Below are 22,111 nucleotides of genomic sequence, written 5' to 3'. Positions count from 1 at the left end.
GGTGCGCACCCCAGCCAAAGAGACTTGTGTCCATGGTCAGAAGAATTCAGTGAGGCTCTTTGAAGAGAGTCCCCTTGCGCATGGCTGAGAATGTCCACCAGTCAAGGGAGTGAAGGACCTGATGGGGAACCCTTACCAGTTGGTGGGATGAATGGGAGCAGGAACCATTGGAGGGCTTGGGCATGTAATCTGGCCCAAGGCACTATCGCTATGCAAGATATTAATTTCCCCAATAGCTGGGAAAGCAGAGCTAGTGTCACTACCTGTTCCCTGCAGACCCTGCGGACCCTGAGGACCAGATCTCAGATGCTGTTTCGATGTTCTTCTGACAAGAACACGTGACAAGAGTCTGTGTCTATTACCACGCCCAGGTGTAAGAGGTGTGTTGAGGGAACCGTCTGGCTTTTCTGAAAATTTATCGAGAACCCATGGTTCTGAAGAGTTCTGATTGTAAGGATCCGACTGGGTGGTCAGGATGGAGGTTGATTGGATCAGGATGTCATCCATGTAACACTGGATGCGTACTGGGGCCAATCTTAAGTGTGCTGCCAGAACTGCCAGGATCTTGGTGAAGACCCTGGGGGCAGAGGAGAGACCGAATGGTAGGGCCCTGTATTGGAAGTGGCGGTTGAGATGATAGAACCGCAGAAATTGGCGATGATCTGGGAGGATGGGGATGTGTAGATAGGCCTCTGTGAGATTGATTGAGGTCATGAAATCCCGCTGCCTGACACTGCCCAAGATGGAATGGAGCGTCTGCATCTTGAACTTCCGATACTGGAGATGGTAGTTCAAGCCCTTGAGGTCGAGGATTGCCCTCCATCCCCCTGAGGATTTTGGGATTACAAACAGGATAGAGTAATATCCCTTTCCTACCTGGTCCACTGGGACCTCCTCTATGGCCCTGATGCTTAATAAATGTCGAATGGCATCTGTCATGAGACCCCTTTTTATTGGGTTTCTCAAGGTTGGACAAGAGATGAAATGATCTATGGGTCTGGTTATGAACTCCAGGGACAGACCCTCCTTTATGGTCTGTAGTACCCAGGAGTTGGTGGTTGTGTTTTCACATTGGCAGATGAAGAGGGCGAGTCTGCTGCCAATGGGAGGGGTCCCCCCTAAGTCACTTCGAGCAACAGAAGGGATGACCCCCTCTGCCTTGAAAGGAATATTTGTTTTGGGTCTGGTGTCAGGGCCGGTCCCTATAGTTTGTCCTGTCAAATGGACAGTCTGCCATGAGAGTAGAGGGATGGTATGTTTGTACAGCCTCTGCTGTTGCACCGGTCCGAAAGGACTGACGGCAGCCCTAGGGAAAGAACTGCCTGTTTGCTCTCTTAGCCAAATGAGAGATAACCTTCTGTTTCTGTTTGTTCTCCACCAGATAGGGTGTTAATGCCTCCCCAAATAGCTGGCCTCCCTTAAATGGAGCCGTGGCCACATGCCATTTGTGTTTACTCTCAGCCCTCCAGTTCTTAAGCCAAAGCAGTCTTCATGCGATGACGCTGGAAGCCATTGCTCAGGCCGAGTGCCTGGCAACGTATAAGGACACATCTGCCATGTACTCAGAAGTCGCTATCAGTTTGGTCAGGTCCTGGTGGACTCTAATCTCCTCTAGGGGGTTCCTCTCCTGAAGCTGTCTAAGCCAAATGAGGGAAATTCTGGCAGAAAATGAAGTGGAGGTTGCCGCCTTTGCTGCCCACGTAGACGCCTGGTGAGCTTTGCGAAATGCTAGCTCGGATTTCTTATCCTCCGCCCTAAGGGCATCAGAGACATCTACTGGTAGCCTGGCGGTTGAGAATAGTGGGGCTAGGGATTCATCCACTTTAGGCACCTCCAATAGATCAGTTAAATTTGGGGTCATATCTACTAGCTTGCGCTCATCTCCCTCCTGGGAAGGTTGCATGGCCGGGGATTTCCATTGTCTCTGAACATTTTTAAGGAATAAAGGGGGACAGAGAATTTGCTGACACTGAATTACCGGTTCTGAGAATAGTGGACGTTAAGCCATTCTGCTTGAGCTCCAATGAAAGCCAAAAACCAGGAACATTAAACAACCAACAGCTTTATTTGCTATATGGAAACAAAGTTAGCACTGGGAGTGGCTTGCTCCCAGTGCCTTATATACAACAAGCACTCCCTGCCCACACCAGACCCCACCCTTACCTGGCCCAGTCCTGACTCAACAAGCCATAATTAGGGTGGTGTTATAAGGAAGTGCCCATCGAGTCCCCAGCCCCTCCCCTGCCGACCACCGCACCCTTGTGCCTCCTCCCCCTCTGCTGATACGCCCTCAGCCGTGCAAGTCTGTGTGCCAGTAGCTCAGGTAATAACAGTCCTTTCCCCTTGCCGCCTGGCCTCGCAGTCCGCCAAAATGCTGTTGGACCCAGCGAAGCTAGGATGCCCACAGTCCAAGAGGAGCAAAGCCTGAAGAGCAGCAAATGCAGCTGGGCACCCCAATGACATCAGCAGCGTCTCCCGATGATGTCAGTGCCACAGGATGGCAGTCAGCCACAATGGCGCTGGGAGACATAGGACGGCAGCATGGACAATGGGGCTTCACCAGAGCAGTAAGCAGGCAGCGACTCCACCCATCTGGTTGGCGAGGCCTCGCAGGGTCTGACTTTAGGCTCCCCCTACCATAGGTCCCCCTGGAAGGAAGCACAACGAGGTTAGCAGTCACGTACCCGTGTGGCAGGGTCAGCTGACACCCTCCCTGACTTGTGGGGAAACTTCCTATGGTATCTATTGATCAGTTTGGGGGTGAACACATCCCTGTCCCGTATCCAGGATGCTTCGGATAGGGGATACCCCTTCCAGAGGATCAAGTAATGGAGTTCATACCTCCTCAGCCGTGAATCTAGGATTTCCTGGACTTCGTACTGGTCTGGGACAACAGGACCTGGAGGCTGCCCCGGGGACACTTCCCCCACTGGTTTCAATAGGCTGACGTGAAACACCGGGTGCACCTTACCAAGGAATTTTGGCAAGTGTAACCACATCGCTACTAGGTTGATGATCTGGGCTATCCAAAAAGGTCTGATGTACTTTGGGGCCAGCTTTTTACATGGGACTTGGATTTTATATATTTAGTTGACAAATAAACTAAATCACCCACCTGGAATGGGTTCTGTAGTCTACGTTTTTTGTTTGCTGGTGTTTGGCTACCTGCCCTGCTTTTATCAGGGCCTTCTTCACCGTACCCCATACCCCATCCACCCGAGAGAACCACTCATTGGCCCGACAGGGTTGGGATCCTTGAGGCCCACACTCCGGTATAGGAATGAAATCTTGACCATATACCACCTGAAAGGGGGTGAGTCCAGTGCTACTATGCACGGCGTTATTGTATGCCACCTCTGCAAATGTTACTAGCTCCAACCAGTCCATCTGTTGGTAAGATACATAGCTCCTTAGGTATCTCTCCATTGTGGTGTTGGCCCATTCCGCCGCCCCATTAGTGCTGAGATAGTATGCTGAACTGAGGCCTTGGGCAGAACCAAGGAACCGGACAAATTGACGCCAAAACTGGGCTGTAAACTACACCCCTTGGTCCAAGATAATCTGACGTGATGCTTCATGCAATCGATAAATATGTGCCAGAAACATTTTAGCTAGCCTTTTCACCGATGGCAACCCCTTGCAGGTATAAAATGGGCCTGTTTAGAGAACAGGTTGACTACTGTCCATATCACAGTATAACCCCGAACCTCCGGTAATTCCACAATAAAGTCCATTGCAATGTCTTGCCATGGCTGATCTGGGTCAGCCACGGACTGGAGCAACCCCATCGGTTTCCTGGGGTAGGGTTTTGATTGTGCGCAGATATGACAGTTTTTCACATGTGTTTCAATATCAAGTCTCATCCGGGGCCACCAAAACTGATGCCTGGCCAGATGCAATGTCTTTAGGAATCCAAAATGACTGGCCTGTTTGGAATCGTGGCATCGGTGACACACTTAGCTCCACATCTTCTGGGGGACATACAGTTTGTTGCCATACCAAGCTAATCCATCCCGTTGTGTCAGTAACCCAGGATTGTTCAATAACTACGCGTCCTGCATAAGGGCTGCTCTTATATCATCCTCAAACGATACTGTCCTTGAACATGAATCCAGTTTTGCGTCTTCTTTGCTATAAGGGGGCATGATTGCCTGCACTACCTTCTCCCTTTTGCTATCATATTGTGGTAACCTGGATAGAGCATCCACAAGGAAATTCCTCCCTGGGACATATTTAAGCTGAAATTGGAAGTGCTGGAAGTATTGTGCCCAGCGTACATGCTTAGGGGATAAGCGTCTGAGCATTTGTAGGACTGCCAAGTTCTTACGATCTGTCCATACCCTGAACGGGTGTTTCGCCCCCTCCAGTATATGACACCAGGTGGACAGGGCCCACCTTACTACAAAGGCCTCTTTTTCCCAAATGGCCCACCTTCTCTCAGTGTCCGTTAATTTCCTAGAGGTGTAAGCACACGGTTGCAATTTTCCCTGGGCATTTTGTTGGAGCAACACTGCCCTCACAGAAACATCACCGTTGTACGATGAATGGACGTTCTGGATCAGAATGCAGTAACACAGGCTCCCGTGCAAACAAAGCCTTCAATGACTCAAATGCCCACTGACAATCAGCTGTCCAAGCCAAGGATTGTCCGGGCCGGGGCTTTGTTGTAGAGGACTGGGTTCGTAACAGGTGTGTTAGGGGGCAATGCCACAGTCGCAAAAGAGGGGATAAATTGTCTGTAAAAATTGGCGAAGCCCAAGAAACGTTGTAACTGGCGACGGGTTCTCAGTGCCTGCCATTCCAAAACACTTCTCACCTTGTTCGGGTCCATTTCTACACCTGCTACTGAGATCTGGTAACCCAAGTAATCAAGGCGGGCTTGGTGAAATTCACACTTAAACAACTTAACAAATATTGGGCTTGCAGCAGCTTAGCCAACACATCACGTACCAATTGGATGTGCCCTTCCAAAGTTTGAAAGTAAATGAGAATGTCATCTAGATACACTAGCACCTCACGGTACAAATGCTCATGCAAAACCCCGTTAATGAGTTGCATGAAAACTGCGGGGGCTCCTTGTAGACCAAAGGGCATCACCCTAAACTGATAACTGCCCAATGGACAGTTGAAAGCTGTCTTGCACTCATCACCTTGCTTTATTCTGACCCTATAATAAGTCTTACGGAGATCTAATTTTGTGAAAATCCTCTCTTTAGCCAAATGAGCAAGAAGGTCTTTCATACAATCATACAATGGTTAATTGTATTTAATTGTATTTTGTATGAATAAATGGAAAATAAAAACTTTTTTAATAAAAAAAAGGTCTTTCATAGGCGGTAGGGGGTACAAATGCTCCATGCACAATGCGTTAATTCCGAGGAAGTCTATGCAGAGCCGAAGGTCCCCATCCTTCTTCTCCTGGAACAGAACTGGTGCTGCTATCCGGGAGCGAGCCAGCTGTATAAAATCCCGTGCTAAATTTTTATCGATGTACAACCTCAACTCTTGTAGCTCTAGCAGCATCATAGGATACATTCTGGGTTTTGGTAACTTAGCCCCCGAAAGTATCTCAATCGCACAATCAGTTGGGCGATGGGGTGACAGGCTATCACACTCCCATTCACTGAATACAGCAGCTGGAAAGCCAGGACCACCCTCCTCCTATGCTGCCTTGAATCCTTCTGTTTCCTTCTCCACACCATCCGCCCCTGGTTGGGGTGGTTGCGGACCCACTCCAATCCGTAAATGATGACACTCTTCAGCCCGCCACATAGTCAGAGTCCATTTGTCCAACCAAGCCAAGCCCAGGATCACTGCCTCAGTCATAGATGGGACTACTATGAACCGGAGGGTCTCCCAATGTTTACCCATTTCCATCGTCACCAGTTCCATCACGAGCATGGTGGGGGGGCCCCCAAAAGGAACCCATCCACCTGCTCGAACTGGATGGGAGATGCCAGCCGGGTTACTCTAATGCCAACCTTCTATACCACCTCTTTACTGACTAAACAGCGAGTGCATCCTGTATCAATTTGGGCACGGTACTCACCAGAATGCCCCGTGATTGGAATGGCAAAAGGAGCTATGGGTTGACTCACCATGGGGTCCTCTGCTGGATCTCCATTGTCACACTCCTCCAGAACAGGTGTGTCTGTTCACCTGGGGACTGTTGGGGGATCCACCCTCCGCTTGGCAGGCAGCCCTTGACCTTTCCATGGCCTTCCTCAGTGTAGACCCTGGCTTACCGGTGGCAGTTGGAGTGCTGGGCATTGCTGGAACCGGACATTCAGCTACTTGATGACCCAGCCGGTTACACCAGAAACATCAGAACACAGCCCTGGGGGTAGAACTAGGAGTCGGGGTTTGTCTGCTGATGTCCTTTGGCTGCTCAACAGCCCGACGGGGGTTTGGCTGTTTGTCAGGTGTTCGCTAGAACCCCCACAAGCCCACATCCAACTCCATCACTACTTGGAACCATCTGGGAGCTGGCCTGGGATTCCCCTCACCATGCGTGTGTGGCGCAGTTCTTTATCTAAGCCAGCCCGGAAGTGGTGGACCAAAAGGCACTCCGGCCAGGAGTGAAGCCTCCCGTTGGAATTCACATACATATTCCCTTGCCAGCTTGACTTGTTGCCGTAACTCCAGCACCTCCGCCTCTGCTCATTGCACCCGAGAGGGATCTTCAAACCCTTTTTAGGGCATCCAGAAACAGGCCGATATCCGCCAGCTCCCGGGCATGGTCGCTATATAAATCTTCAGCCCAGGCCGCTGCCTCCCCCTGTAAGCTTGCTGTCACAGCCACCACCATCGCCCAATTGGATGGGTACAGAGCCATGAAGCGGTCCAGATGGCTAAAGACACGGCTCATGAAAATAGCCAGGCAGCCTGGGTCACCATCAAATGATACCGTGATAGGAGGTGGGTTCCACAGCACTGCCTGAGGCCAAGGGGCTATTGCTTGTGCTCCATACTGAGCGCCATCCGGGGCTACAGAGTGATGGCCATCGGGTCCTGTTCCCCATTGCCCTGAAGAATCTGGCAACCTCCCCCCCCCGTCTGGAGGGAACTACAACCGGGGCCCCAACCTGTCGGCCCTCCCAGTGGTACTGAGACTGCTTAGTCGAATCATGTCCTACTGGAGGGCCCATCAGGGAAGGATGGCTTCTTGGTGTCAGTCTAAGCTTTGGGCTAGCCAGGTGGAACCTAGAAGACTCAGATGGCAACTCCAGCCCTGAAGCAACTCGGGGCCATGATGGTGGCAGTGCAAGGTAGCCCGTTTCCCCGAACTGGTCCCTGAGAATGTCCAAAATATATTGTCCTGGAGCGGTTAAATAGCTCCATTCCTTGTCCTCGTCTCCTGTCACTTGTCTCTCTTGCCAACCACTCAGGGTGGGCCCTGCACCCGCCACTTGCTGTCTGCCTCCCTCAGGGTGGTGCAAAGCAGGGTTTAGCCACCACTCCCCAGACAAAGTTGTAGATCCCGGTTGCTGGGCCCCAGTTCCTGCTTCCACGGGCTGCTGTGCCTTTTCCTTTGGGCACACCACTGGCTGGGCCTTCCTTGCCTCCACCACAGCTGGGGCCTCCAACTGACCTGTTGGTTCCAGTGGCTCTTCCACTGGTGCAGCTCCTTGCTTCCCCTCCTCCATTCCTTCTCACTATCCGGAACCAAGGATGGCCTAATACAATTGATGAAGATTAGGTTTTGAGTGCTAACTTACTGTTAAGCCATCCTGCTTGAGCTCCAATGAAAGCCAAAAACCAGGAACATTAAACAACCAACAGCTTTATTTGCTATATGGAAACAAAGTTAGCACTGGGAGTGGCTTGCTCCCAGTGCCTTATATACAACAAGCATACCAGACCCCACCCTTACCTGGCCCACACCAGACCCCACCCACACCCACACCAGACCCCACCCTTACCTGGCCCAGCCCTGACTCAACAAGCCATGATTAGGGTGGTGTTATAAGGAAGCGCCCGTCGAGTGCCTAGCCCCTCCCCTGCCTACCACCGTACCCTTGTGCCTCCTCCCCCTCTGCCGATATGCCCTTGGCCATGCAAGACCGTGTGCCAGTAGCTCAGGTAATAACAGTCCTTTCCCCTTGCCGCCTGGCCTTGCAGTCCACCGAAATGCTGTTGACCCGGCAAGGCTAGGATGCCCACACTCCAAGAGGAGCAAAGCCCAAAGAGCAGCAAATGGAGCTGGGCATCCCCTGACGACATCAGCGGCGCCTCCTGATGACATCAGCACTACAGGGCGGCAGTTGACCACAATGGCGCTGGGAGATGTAGGGCGGCAGCACGGACAATGGGGCTTCACCGGAGCAGTAAGCAGGCAGTGACTTCACCTGTCCGGTTGGCGAGGCCTCGCAGGGTCTGACAGTGGATTTGTGTCCTGGGTAGCTGAAGTTTCTGGGTGGGAATAGGGTCAGAAGTGATCTTACCCGCTGCACATGCCCTGCGAAGTAAAGATGGAAAAAGCGAAGCATTAAAGAGCTCTGCCGTGGGATGAGAATCTTGTGGAGACTCCTCACAATCTGACCACTGGTCTGTACTGCAATCATAATCAGAGGAGCTGGAAGAGTCAGATCCTGGTGAATGGTGGGGCAAGATAGCACTAGGGTGGTCGAGCAGTGTGGGTTGTGTTGAGACGGTTGGCACTGATGAAGATCTTGGCAGGGATGAAGGTTGTTGATGACCCGATGAGGCCATCATTTTAAGGACTGCCTGTGATATCATGGCCTGCAGCTGATCAGCAAAGGAGGGATCCTGTGAAGAACTGCAGTCGGGGTGAAGGTCACTGTAGGTTCTGTAGAGGGATCCAGTGGCTCGAGTCCCTCCCCAAAGAGGGGTGAGCCTCCCTGACCAAAGGTCTGTACTGAGACCTGCTGAAGCTCTCGCTCTGGAGACCATGCCCGTGTTGAAGTAAGTGATCGCGAGTCCATTGCGGGAGCTGTAAGTGGGGGAAGTGGTGACTTGCGCCCTTCCCCACTGACAATCGTTGAGCCTGAGAGAATTGCTTCTCCAGAGCCCGTTGTGAGCGATCAGCCTGCATGTCAGCTGACTTGCTTGAGCTCTTGCCAGATTTAGACTTAGCTTTGGCCTTTACCTTAGCCGCATCTTCCTGACCAGGAGATTTGCAACTGGGTTGCTTGATAGCAGCAGAAGCCTGTGGCTCAGTGTTGTCTGCCATGGTTAATCGAGAAGGGTTTCTGATGCGGCACTGGAACGATCTCGCTCTGCAAGAGACGTCAGTTACCCACTGTGATGGGACTGACTTGCACGTGGATCAGCGTGGTCCGGCCCACTGGCCAAGCAGGACTCACGCTGGGAGCGTCAAGGCGCTTGCCACCAGGGGAAGAGGCAAAGTTAATGTGTCCGTAATGTATAGTCCTGTGGCCCATGTGCTGACGAGATCTCATGTGTCTTACTTTAGTGGTGATGGTTAGGTCCTAGTGAGCAACCACTAGATGCAGACTGGCAGAAGGCTAAGGTGAAGGAGTGCTAAGTGGCAAAGGCCTACGCAAAATTGTCTGTGCAGTGGAGAATTGGTGCTGAGATAGTTGCCAAATATAGTTCAAGCAGGGAGTAGAAAAAGATCCTCTCAATTTAGGTTGAAATAAATTCTGAGTGAAATTGGAAGCTATCAACTATACATTGGTCTTATTTGTAAAGAGTGAGGCCCAGCTGCTGTGTGAGGTGAGCCACCACGAGCGGGAAGGGAGCAGTTGGTGAGGGAATCCAAAATAGAGCTTGCTGCTGCAAAGTGAGGAGAACTAGCTCTGACTGACCAATATGGCTAGTGACCGTTTGATGTGCTCTACAAGTCACGGACTAATCCTCCTCCAAGGTTCAAGCCTCAGGGGTAAGGATTGTCAATACAAGCAAAAGGGTCACCTCACGGTGCACCAAAATGGTGGCCACATAGCCAAGAATGGGAAAGGGGCAAACCTTGAAGCATTGGGGCTTGAGATGGCCAATCGCTGCTCCAAAAACTCTAGGAGACGCGCAGAGAACAGTCTCGCTCTCCTCCTAATTTAAATAGGTTGTACAGGAGAATTTAGCAATCCGCGCCAAACAGCTGAGGCGCAGCGGCCGCTATGCCTCCCGGCAGCTGCAGCAAGTCCGGAACCAAAAGTCACTGAAAACATCAATTCAGGTGAATGCTGGGGAGATTTTAACCCTTACGCTGAAACTAGGTTGTCTAGCTGTGGCCAAATGCTGTTAATGGTCCCTGAAGCAACTGATAGATTAACGGCCACCAAAATGACGGCCGCATCTCAAACCTACGGAGCTGACAGCTAAGGGAGGCTTCAGGGAACAGAAGCACCTGGAGGAGAGCCGAAGCTAAATAGCTTCTGGCTGTCCTGTCAAAAAGCAATCCCTAATGGATTCCTAAGACCCTGAAAAGTGTGGCAGAAGAACGTTCCCAGAATGGAAGCTGCAGCCCACTGTGGAGCTGACCATTAAAGGGGGGGGCTCAGGTAGCAGAAACTTAAGGATTTTAAGAGGAAAGTTGAACAGAAGCTGTGTGGCTTCTGTTTCTTTCCCCTAAAAGAAGAATCCACTAATGGGTTAGAACAGTGGTTCTCAACCTTTTTAATGCCGCAACCCCCAACTGGTCGTAAGTCAAGGACTACTCAACTGGTGCAGCACCGTTTGCAGAATGGGACTTTTGGCGGGCTCAGCAGGGCAGAGACAGCCTGGACAATTCCTACTGGCTTTTGAAAGCCAATAGAATTAGACTCTATTCAAGAGAGTCTATTCTATTGGCTTTCAAAAGCCAATAGAATAAAAGGGAGTAGCACAGCTAAAGAAAAAGGAAAAAATGGCGGACTGCATTGTTTGGAGACCTCCGTGAAATGGTCGTTTTACCTCAAATGGGGTCCCAACCCACGGGTTGAGAACCACTGGGTTAGAAGATAAAATATTTCCCTTGAATTAAACCTGTCAGAAGTCAGAATTTTTGGGAGTCAAACTTGTCACATCCTCATGGGCGAATAGACTAAGTTGAAACTGGGAGATACCAGACAAGGACAGGCATGACAACTTTGACAACTTAGTCTGATTGGGCAGGAGGACTGAAATAACCCATTGGTGGATTCTTCATCCATCATGCTGGAGAATATCTTATTTTTCTCTTTTCTGAAACTGTTCCACACAAATAGAAATCAATGGTGGATGAGAGAACTGTAAAAGAAATCAACCTAATCCATAATCACACATTCACAGCAAACCAAGGTAGAGGTTACTATGTTGTTTCCATGTTGTCTAAACATGTCCATTATTGGGTAGATGGCAGAAGAGACTCTAAGAATGAGATTTGTGGGAAAAGAACATTTTACTCAGAAAGTCTTTATCTCATGGCACACAGTACTTCTTTTTTGCCCGTTATGATTCAAAGAAACCATCTGAGTTTTTTTTATAATTTATTTATTATCAAATGTATACCTAAGTCATAATTCTGAGAATGATTAATAAGAAGAAGGTAACAAGAGGTTAATGTAGTCAGATCTCCAGGAAATTTTCCATTCTGCACAATGGGGGTTATATTTTTCCCTTTGAAACTAGGTATTTTTACATTGTAGTTGAAAGGTAATATTATATTAAGTGATACTTGTGTTACAATTACATTTCCAACAGATTATAAGTGAACAGCACTTACATGGAAAGTGCTCAGGAGAAAGATTAATAATGAGAAGACAACAGAAGTCTCACTGGGATGAGGGACACCACCACTGGAAGCTGAGTTCTTTTCTATAGTGTGTTGAATCCAGTCCATATAAGAAGTTACTCTGGTATAGATTCCGGGTCGGTTGGGTTCAGAACAACCTACTCCAAAGCTCACAATCCCAGCTAGAAACCACGTACCATTCACCTTGCAAGCCAGGGGTCCCCCAGAATCACCCTAAAAAAGAAAGAAAGGGATTAAATAGGAGCACTCTTCCAGTAAGTAATCTAAGGAAATAATGTGCATTTTGAGTTTAAATTTAAGCAGATGAGATGAATGCAGCCATTCACCAGTTCCTCTTAATGTTATTTAGCCAAGCCCTTTCCATTACTAAAAAGCGGGAAATAATAATGGTGATTTAAAAGTAAATGTGGAAACAATCTTGTGGGGAATCAATGTTATATCTTAAATGTCTTTGATATGGGTTTGAAGGCTAGCTAAGGATTTTGTCAACATGCTTAGAAGCCTTTGCCGCTCTGCTTTCAATAATTTATGACATCACTGGAGACATACTGGAGAAAATTTCCTTGCTGCTTTGTGGCACCATCTGCCTCAGAAGGACTATGCAAAACCAAAACTTTGGATAAATTTTTTTATGGGAGGAAATATGCTGCCATTAAGAATGTACTGCAAGAACAGTACATTCTTTAGACTAAGAAGCTATAGTTTGAAGTTAAGCTTCATCACATAACTTATCAAATTACTTTAGGGTATCATTATTCTAAGACATGTTATAAATATCAACAGGAAACAAAATGAAACAATTCTGCCATTATCTACTTAGAGGAAGAATGAAGTAAGGAAAAATGTTTTAAGGTGATAGTTTATTGTTAAAAAAAACTTTTGGAGGAAGAACTAGATTAGTCTCATTTTAAATGGGTAGCTACAAGAATATATGTGCAAAAATGTGTTATTGTCATTAAAATCCCCATAGTTTAGGAACTGAATAAATAAACAAAATTATTAAAAAAATATTGGGGGGAGGAGCAAGTAAAGACTTAATGACCTGCAAGCATGCTCACTGATCACACAACAATATAGACAAGAGAAAAAATGGACTGGTGGAATAGATCTAAACAAAAGCACATCTACAGCAATTTACTGCACTAATGTAGTGTTTCTTGTAAATACAGAAAATCTTTTGCTTCTTAATTATAATAAATTGCTATTTTCATGCTAACTTTTAACCAACTAAGGATCAACAATTAGCCAGTGTAAGCAGCCATTTTTTGATCAGAGGCTGTATTCAAGAAATAGCTCATTTCTGGGGCCTCACTGTAAGAAATAGGAGGCTTGGCAAAAAAAAAAATGGACAGTTCAGACTGAAATCAGTACCAGTTTTTTGGTTGTATTAAGTTGCTTGTTTCTATTTTCATGCCCAGCATTGCTGTTACTTAACAATCATTGCCAATTTTCAATCATAGTTACTCATATTACTGGTAAACCCTGACTTACAAACTGAAGACCTGTTTTCATTATGATCGCTATGATTTACGGTCAATATTAAGATTCCAGTGTTTTCTTTTTCCATCGTATATACATTGCTTGGAGAACTAGTTTGGTATAATGATCAAGCCAGAAATTGGGAGACCATGAGTTCTAGTTCTGCCTTGCGCAAAAAGCCAGGTGGGTAACCATGGGCCAGTCACTTAGCCCTAGGAAGGAGGTAATCGCAAGCCACTTTTGAAGAACCTTGCCAAGTAAACTTCAGGGACTAATAGGCAGTCTCCAAGAATTGGGCATTATTGAATGGAAGAAAATTAAAATTTGCTGGATTCAAACATTTCGGTCAGCATGGTTATATAATAAATTACAATGGCCTAGTTCCCAGAAAAAGCTATAACTCATGATAAACAAGCAAATTCTATATGTAATATCTGCTACAAGTCATAATTGGTCCATGGCTCTTATCCCCTATTTTTACCTGGCAAGAATCTTTCTTTCCTTCTGGATATCCAGCACAGATCATGTCATCATAGATTAGTCTATAGTCTTTTGGCAGAACTTCAGTATCTGTGTCAGAGCTGCTGGAGTCATTATGGTACATTTCATCACACTTATCAACATCTAGGATTGGCATTTCCAATTTCTGCAAAATCCGAGTGATGAAAGAGGCTGGTGCAAAAAAAAAAGGGGGGGGAGAGATTCTGACACTGAACATTGGCTCCTAAACGCTTAAGGGTGGAGTCTTCCTCCATGTATTTTTAAAGATCAAAGGGGTAAGTGGAAGTATCTGTGTGTTTTAATCTATGAGCCTCATTTTAAATCTCTCCCAACTCCTCCAGTCCATCTACCAAATGTTTGGGCTCCACACCCTTTGCAATAATGTCTTTGCACCAACAACTACATTCTTGATGCCAAGTGGCTGATTAAAAAACAAACAAATATTGCAACTGCAAAAACTATGGGTGTAATTAGCTCTGTTATGAGGACTGTAAGTCATGGGTTACATGTGCCACACAACTCATTTATTTCAGAGCCAGCCAAATCATGGCACCACAATTCACTGTCAAATCACTACTGCAAAAATAATATTTTACAGCAATAAGCAATAATATAAATTTGTTAACTCTCCATAAAGTTTCACGCAGCTTAATGCCTTCAAAACATTGGGGGGGGGAAATCCTCCACCCCCAATGGAGATCACATTCCTTATGCCTTGCAGAAGTCTAACATGAACTTGATTTAAGAAGACCCCACCTCTTTCTTACCATCTGGATAAAGGTCCCCCCAGCCAGTGACCCAGCATTTCATCCCTGCAGGGAAAGGTTCAGGATCTGCAACAGTGGATAAGCAGACAGGCAAGATGGTTCGGGAGAAATGGACAGGCTCCTCTAGTTTCACCAACGCAATATCAGCACTCAGCCCAACTCCAGCATAATATGGATGTACTACAATCAGGCTTATAGCAGATGAGACCATGGTGGGTGCTGGTTTGGGGAGTTCGTACTCCCCCAGATTCACTCGATACTTAGATGGAACTAGTGGCCTATGGGAACCAAGGGGGGGAAAAATCAGTCTTCTATAATCCTTGCTCAGCTTTGAAACTCAACAGGAAATCTGGGGCTCTCAAATGAAGGTGCTTCAGGCAATGTGTTTACCATGTAGTTGCTCTCTCTCGTTCATGGAGCATTATGGAGGGCATCATTTATATATTTATGCCATCAAATCAAATCTTTATTATGATTAATGAACATAAGGAGAGAGGGTTACAGTCTAAGTCAAAATTCAGATTTCTAAGATTGGCTCTTCAAGTCTCAAAATGTATCTCTAATGCCATCCTGAGACTAGAGATAGGCCTCATGAAAGTGGAGACTAGATGTGAGCAAATCTCATCCCTGGGCTTCTCCTCAGTCTTCTACTCAGTGTGGGATATAATCAGGCCAAAGCGCTCATTAAACAATGTGTGACAGAAACAGAGCAACAACTGGATTTAGCCCGGTCTCCAACCTTTTATAGTCAATGAATCCAACAGGCCTTCCCTATCGCATATTCAACTACCTCAAAGAGCCTAACTACCAGAGGCCATTACTTTGTCATGCGCTTCTCTCAGCTGTCTTTTGAGGCCGATATAGGAAGATTCCCTACTCAGAGAGACAATGCCCCTGTGACTCTGGACACACAGAAACAACAGAACATATATTTTAATATAGAGAGGAGAGAGGGAGGGAGGGAGGGAGGGAGGGAGGGAGGGAGGGAGGGAGAGAGAGATATATTTATACTGGCCTCATCTTACTGTTACAGGTAGTTCTTGATTTATCACTATAATGGAGCTTGCCCAGTCACATGACTGATCCAATTTTACAATCTTGTTGTGGTGTCATTAAGCAAATCACCATGATCCTTAAATGAATCTGCATTCATCAAACAAACGCCACAGTCATTAAGTCAATTTTTATGCTTTTTAATTGGCTATATGCCTCTCTCCTGGTTTTTGATCCTAATAAGTATTTGATTATATTCTTTTTATCTTCATATAGCTGCCCAATCCGCTACATAGCAGGGGAGGATCTAATGCTAATGCTGTCTTCATAAGGGCAAGATAAAGTTGGTCCACTGCCAAATTTTTGAACTTAATTGAATTGCTATTGTTCCCTAGTGCTATACAGTAACTCCGTCTTCAATTACTGATTCCCTTAAAGAAGAGAAACTGGCTGAGATACAATCTCTTTAATGCAAATCTGCTATTTACCCGTCAAAGCAATGAGCAGCTGTCACCACCCATTGGGAGGAAATGAGACTTCCACCACAGATGTGAAGTCTGTTTTCTCGTATGCTGGCCTGCCATGGCCATTCTCCATCTTCAGCATTCTTCCCACCAACAATTCGAGGGGAATGTATTTTGGGGCGCCCACAGACTATAAAAGAAAAAAGAGAGAAATGTGAGAAATAGATGAGAGCTGTAGGAAACTTTTGAGATCATATTATGCGTGATTCTACTGCTTTTCTATAACCAATACAGCCAACCTTGTGATAATTCAGCAAACATGTTGTTGTTGTTGTTGTTGTTGTTAATCATCGCACAGTCAGCCAGATGTTTAGACTAGATTTGGCATTTTTGTTTATTTATCAAGTCCTTACCAAAGACCTGGGATAGGCAGATCTGGATGGTGTTACAGATATCGCAGCAGGATGGAAGCTGTTCCTAGTAAGGTCACCTTTTGCAATTGACTGATAGCGAATTTTTCAAGGCCAAGGTATTCAAGTGGTGCTCCAGTTGTTTTGGGATTGCACCCAAGATGCCTATTACTATTGGTACTACCCTTGCTTGTCTTTGCCACAGTCATTCTATTTCTGTTTGTAGGTCTTTGCATTCTGATATCTTCTCCATTTCTTTCTCTTCTCTTCTGCTGTCTCCAGGCACTGCCATGTCCACTATCCAGATATTTTTGTCTTTTTTATCAACAATTGTTAAGTTTGGGGTGTTATGTAGCAGGTGCTTGTCTGTATTGTTGTTGTTGTTGTTGTTATGTGAAGCCACAAGCTATTTGGGTGAGTGAAAATAACATATTATAAGTTTCCTTCAAATTCTTAATTTTTTATCCATGATTGATAAATAGATGATATTTTTTCACTTTCTGTTTCAAAATATAGCTGGAACAGAAGATCTAATATTTAGATGCTAAGTGTTTTCACTTCAGTTCAATCCTAAAGCATATTCTAGGTAAAGTTGACTGACTGGCCTTATTCCTGATCATTTCACAGGCACATCCGGACAGTTTTCAGGGGTAAAAATATGCAAATGGATCACAACTGTCTTTTTGCTTTTTTTTCATCTTCCCAGTTCCTGACAGTTTTCCATCCAAATAATAAGCTGGTCCTATTCCACTTAGGTGGACACCCTACATATAGTAGTGAATTTGTAACCAGATGGTGGAAGCATGAAATGATTAGAATGAATCAACAAAATTGAAGGGTTGTGTTTAGTTAGATCATGTGATGGGGTAGTGTCAAGCACCAGGAAAAGCAGGAGATCCAAGCATTTCAAATGGGTGTAAAAATTTATTATGAGCTTGAGCTCTCTACAGGAATCTGAACTACTAAAGGTCAAGGGAAATTAGCGGGAGATAAGAGTAGAAGGAATTCAAGGTGGGGTGGACTTTGATCTCTTGTGGACACGAAGGGACTTATGATACATTTGACTCCTCCCTTGGGTTCAGCCTGGTTATCTCTTACAGATAGCAAGAGCGAAGGATACTTGTTAGGATGAAGAAAGATATCCCAGATATATAAATAAGAAAAATCATTACTAGGAAGGCATATGAGAATAGCAGTAGATTAATAAGCACATACAGTAATAAAAATATATTAAATATGTACCTGAATATGTTATCATTTATTGATAATCAGGAAAACCTTTGCTTGTAGGTACATAAGAAAAATAGGAGCTCTCCAAGTAATTTTATAATGATAGAATATCTGGGGCCTACACACAGCTAAAGCATATAAGGAACGGCTGCTGGAATTGGGTATGTCTAGTTTAATGAAGAGAAGGACAAGGGGAAACATGATATCAGTGTTCCAATATCTCAGGGGCTGCCACAAAGAAGAGGGAGTCAAGCTATTTTCCAAAGCACCAGAAGGCAGGACAAGAAGCAATGGGTGGAAACTAATCAAGGAGAGAAGCAACCTAGAACTAAAGAGAAACTTCCTGACAGTTAAAACAATTAACCAGTGGAACAACCTGCCTCCTGAAGCAATGAATGCTCTAACACTGGAAGTTTTTAAGAAGAGACTGGACAGCCATTTGTCCAAAATGGTATAGGGTTTCCTGCCTGAGCAGGAGGTTGGACTAGATGACCTCAAGGTCCCTTCCAACTTACTACTACTACTACTACTACTACTACTACTACTACTACTACTACTACTATTATTATTATTATTATTATTATTATTATTATTATTATCTTTTAAAAAATGGTTAGACCCCAATAGACAAACTAGTATCTCCTCCAGATACTTTAGACAACTCTTTTAATCACTTGCCATTCCATTAGTTGGGAATGAGTGAAAATATATTTAAAGGGTACCAAATTATCTATTGATGGTTAAAAACATTTTGTTTGCCTAGCCAGGTGTCATATATTTTCTACTTTAGATGTTGTTGACAACTGCCATATGTTTACAGAATAGAATGAGTCATAACTAATTACATTGAAACAAATTATATCTAATGCTAGATAGAAAGAAAGAAAGAATTGTAGAAAGAATGTGGGTAAATGGGTGTTCATCAAGCAACAATAAATAGATGGAGGCAGTAACTAAATTTTGCTAATTACAGTTCCTAATATTCCTAATTATCATAGCCAATTATAAGGGATGCTTGAATTTCTGTTGAAATTTCTACTGGAATTCAGCTATATTCATAGGTTCTATGCCATGCATAATTTACAAAAATGTAAACAATGGAATTAAATGAAGAGTAGTATTTATACAAGAGAGAAAGGGAAAAGATGTGTGTATATGTGTGTGTTACCTGCCTAGCTCTCAGGTATGTTTATTAATATGTACAAAAGTCCCATAAAATATACAGCATCCATGCACAACCTGCTTACAGAGGGTTTTTTCTCATCCATGTACAACTGATGTGCCCACATGGAAGTCTCCAGGCCCCACGCTACACTGCATTTGCAAGTATGTACATTTTTAATCTCTCTCTTTGTATATGTATACATGTTCTTCTGTCTCATGACTATCTCTGCACTATATTGAAGCATATGCATTCTATAAATGCTCATCTTGAAAATGAATAAGTTTTTGCACCAAGTGGGTCATCAAAGATGGTTGGAAAAAGGAGGCTCAAATATGTATGGATTTCCTACTAAACTAAAGAAAACTTTATAAACTTCCACACTCTTTCTAAAACTTATGATAAGAAGGAAATATTTTAAAAAGTGTAAATAGAGAAGTGTCCACATTCAAATTTATATATGTAAGGGTTTATTTATAAGTCTAAAAATTATTCCTTACGTTACATATTATGTTATTTGCTATGAATACATTACAAAGATAGATAGATAGATAGATAGATAGATAGATAGATAGATAGATAGATAGATAGATAGATAGATAGATAACCTTTATTGTCATTTTTTACTGTGGGCACAATGGCACACATTAAAAATGAAGTTTAGCTGCTTGCTCTCAAAGTGTACACATACATAACATACATTTAAACATACTATATACAAGATATGTATAGACCTACACCCTTACATATAAGCAGTGGTGAGATTCAAATATGTGAACATATTCTCTGTGTAGATGCTGCTTCTGGAAGTCCATTCTAGGCCTGGCAACAAAAAATTAGCTACCAATTCTGCCGAAGTAATGCAAACTGGCTGAATCCCACCACTGCATATAAGTAACATATAAATATTAATCACTGTCCATCTTGAATACATAATGGAAAGAGGAAGCTTTAGATATTAAATAGGATGCATAATGTATAATATATTAAAATAAATCATGGGTATAGTGGGTCTATAGTGCAACCATATCTAGCCTTTTCCTGAACCCACTGGGAAACTCACATTGCTGGAAGATCCTGGGTGTGTGTATGAGTGAATTATTGCTGATGAATACCAAGTAGAATATTAGTGACTGTAAAGAATGCAATGGATTGCATTTTTCATGGTGTCATGGAACAGGGAGTAAGAATGTGAAGTTACTGACAAGACCAGGGCAAGATGTACCATACATATGGATTCATAGTATAAAACCTGGGTATAAAGAAAAGACTGGAATGAACCCAGACTCCCAAAGTATGAGATGACTCTTGTTGGAGCAGGGCACATCCTGTTTCCCAGACCACTCTAACACAGCCTGATCACCTGTGTTGAGAGTGTATGTGAGTATTGTGTGAATGTGTAGCCTACTTGGGCAATAATACTTAACAGCAACTTGAGTAGTCTTGTTGGGCATAGTTAACCAAATAGCCTTGTTAGGCATAGTTCTTTGAATAGCCTTGTTGGGCATAGTTAACTGAATAGCCTTGTTGGGCATAGTTATTTGTATATAGCCTTGTTGGACACAATAACCTGAATAGCCTTGTTGGGCATAGTTCTTTGAATAGCCTTGTTGGGCATAGCTTATTCTAGTAAGATAACTTTGAAATTAGACAAATATATGTACAAATATATAGGAAATAATTAAGTTTAGTTACAGACTTGCTTTGCTTTTTGTCTGAATAACACAAGAATAAAACAACTATTGGAAAACTCTATTTTGAGAGGCTTGAACTCAATTTTATGACATTATCCCTTCTCTAGGCTTTCCCTTCCCCATTATTAGGGTTGACTATCCTTTGCTCAGGTGTGTTCTTACCTTTTTGAGCATCAGTGTTTTCCACACCTAAAAACACAATGAATAAAGTCAAAGTGATGAAATAAAAAACTATTACTATTAGAAGATAGAGATCAGGAGTTAGATTAGCAAAAAACACTGGGTCAATATTTTTACTTCCCAGAACACACTATCGACAACAGCAAGGTTGCTATTCTTGTGGGGGGGGGGAGAATTATAATCACTTTTATTATAAAACAGCTGAATAATAATTCTTTAGGACAGTGGTTCTCAACTTTTTCTTCATCACGGACCCCCCCTTAAATACCTTTTGTGGCCACAGACTATGGTCACAGGACCTTAAGACTTAACTCAAGATTTAAATCATAACATTTCTCCAAGCCTTCAGACCCCCTGTGACATTGTGGACCTTCAGAGGTTCGCAGACCACAAGTTGAGAACCACTGCTTTAGGAGCTATGGCAACCTGTCTAATAGTTAAACAGGACCATATGTGAAATGTTTAACTGGGTCAGTTAAAGGCCTAGTAGTCATAATTATACAACAAGATAAGCTTAGCTAGTGCTAACATTTGTTTGTTTTTTAGTGGCTTTGAGTTATGAAAACCCACATTTGGTTAGCTTGTTATGCAAAGCCAGAAAAGATGTTAAATCCATAAACAGATTAACCATCTTCTACGAGAGCTCTCTGCATGTGTAACCAGCTCATTTGTGACATATCACTATGTTGAGCTTTTCTTTTTTGTCAATGAACTCAATTTTTGATTAATTTACATTGTCACTTCTCCTCTTACCATTTCCTTTCTCAACAATATCTGTAGGTATTTCTAATCCATGCTACAAACCTTTTAGTTATTTTTGATCCAAAAGACTAACATGAAAGGAGATCAGATGGCATGGGTTTACATTGTTCTAACTCACCAAACAAGTTCTATCAAAAGCCTGCAAAGATTTTTCCCAAACCCAATTCCTAGGGATATGTAACTAAGTCTAGGCCTGAAATATGGCACATAAGGCCAATCTGGTAAAAGAGATGCTACTAAGAAAATTCCTTGGTCAGTAACTGCAATAGATCTTTCTCTGAAGACTGATAAGAAGCAAATCTGATCTCTCTAACGTATTGTTATAGAAATGGGAAGAGAACAATAACCCAAACCTCCTATGAACCCACATACACACAATCTATTACAGTCTAGCAATTGGTCAATTGCAAAATACATCAAAGTGATTAATTGTTATGTAATGGCTACAGGGAGACAAAATAAAACCCATCTGCATTCCAAGTGTAGATATCTAGATACATACACACATTCCTTACAAAGCTGGATTACTACCTGTATCTGACAATTAAAATATAGCAATTTTTTTTCCTTAACATATTTTTTAATCAGAAGGAAAGCAATACTTGCTAGATGTTTCAGCTTCTATGCTCCAGATTTCCCTGTTTTAATGCATTGCAAGAATCCAGGTTTCCCATTTTTCCCAGAAAGCAATGCTTCAAATGTCTCAAGTTTTAAAACTCATCCCACATCCCTTGCTATACCTCACCATTTTTTCAGATTTCTCCCAAATATTGT

At 44.0% G+C, this 22,111-nt stretch overlaps 1 protein-coding gene across 3 annotated transcripts in view; it reads right to left on the bottom strand.

The window, feature by feature from the left end:
- Nucleotides 1–11,416: 11,416 nt before the first annotated feature.
- The window catches only part of LOC120309772 (serine protease 27-like), a 36,198-nt gene continuing 25,503 nt past the window's right edge, over nt 11,417–22,111 (bottom strand). For all 3 annotated transcript variants that reach the window (XM_039347318.1, XM_039347316.1, XM_039347317.1), the window contains exons 2-6: nt 20,558–20,584; nt 15,924–16,089; nt 14,443–14,720; nt 13,656–13,846; nt 11,417–11,908 (exon numbers count right to left, since the gene is read on the bottom strand). In XM_039347318.1, coding sequence (XP_039203252.1) covers nt 11,645–11,908; nt 13,656–13,846; nt 14,443–14,720; nt 15,924–16,089; nt 20,558–20,584 — 926 coding nt within the window. In that variant the 3' untranslated portion in view covers nt 11,417–11,644. The remainder of the gene's footprint in view (nt 11,909–13,655; nt 13,847–14,442; nt 14,721–15,923; nt 16,090–20,557; nt 20,585–22,111) is intronic.

Source organism: Crotalus tigris, unplaced genomic scaffold, assembly GCF_016545835.1.
Source record: "Crotalus tigris isolate CLP2741 ecotype Arizona unplaced genomic scaffold, ASM1654583v1 scf7180000018058.1502924, whole genome shotgun sequence".
In the NCBI taxonomy this organism is placed as follows: Eukaryota; Metazoa; Chordata; class Lepidosauria; order Squamata; family Viperidae; genus Crotalus; species Crotalus tigris.
The sequence above is the reverse complement of the archived record's forward strand: the minus strand, read 5'-3'. Positions and strand labels throughout refer to the sequence as shown.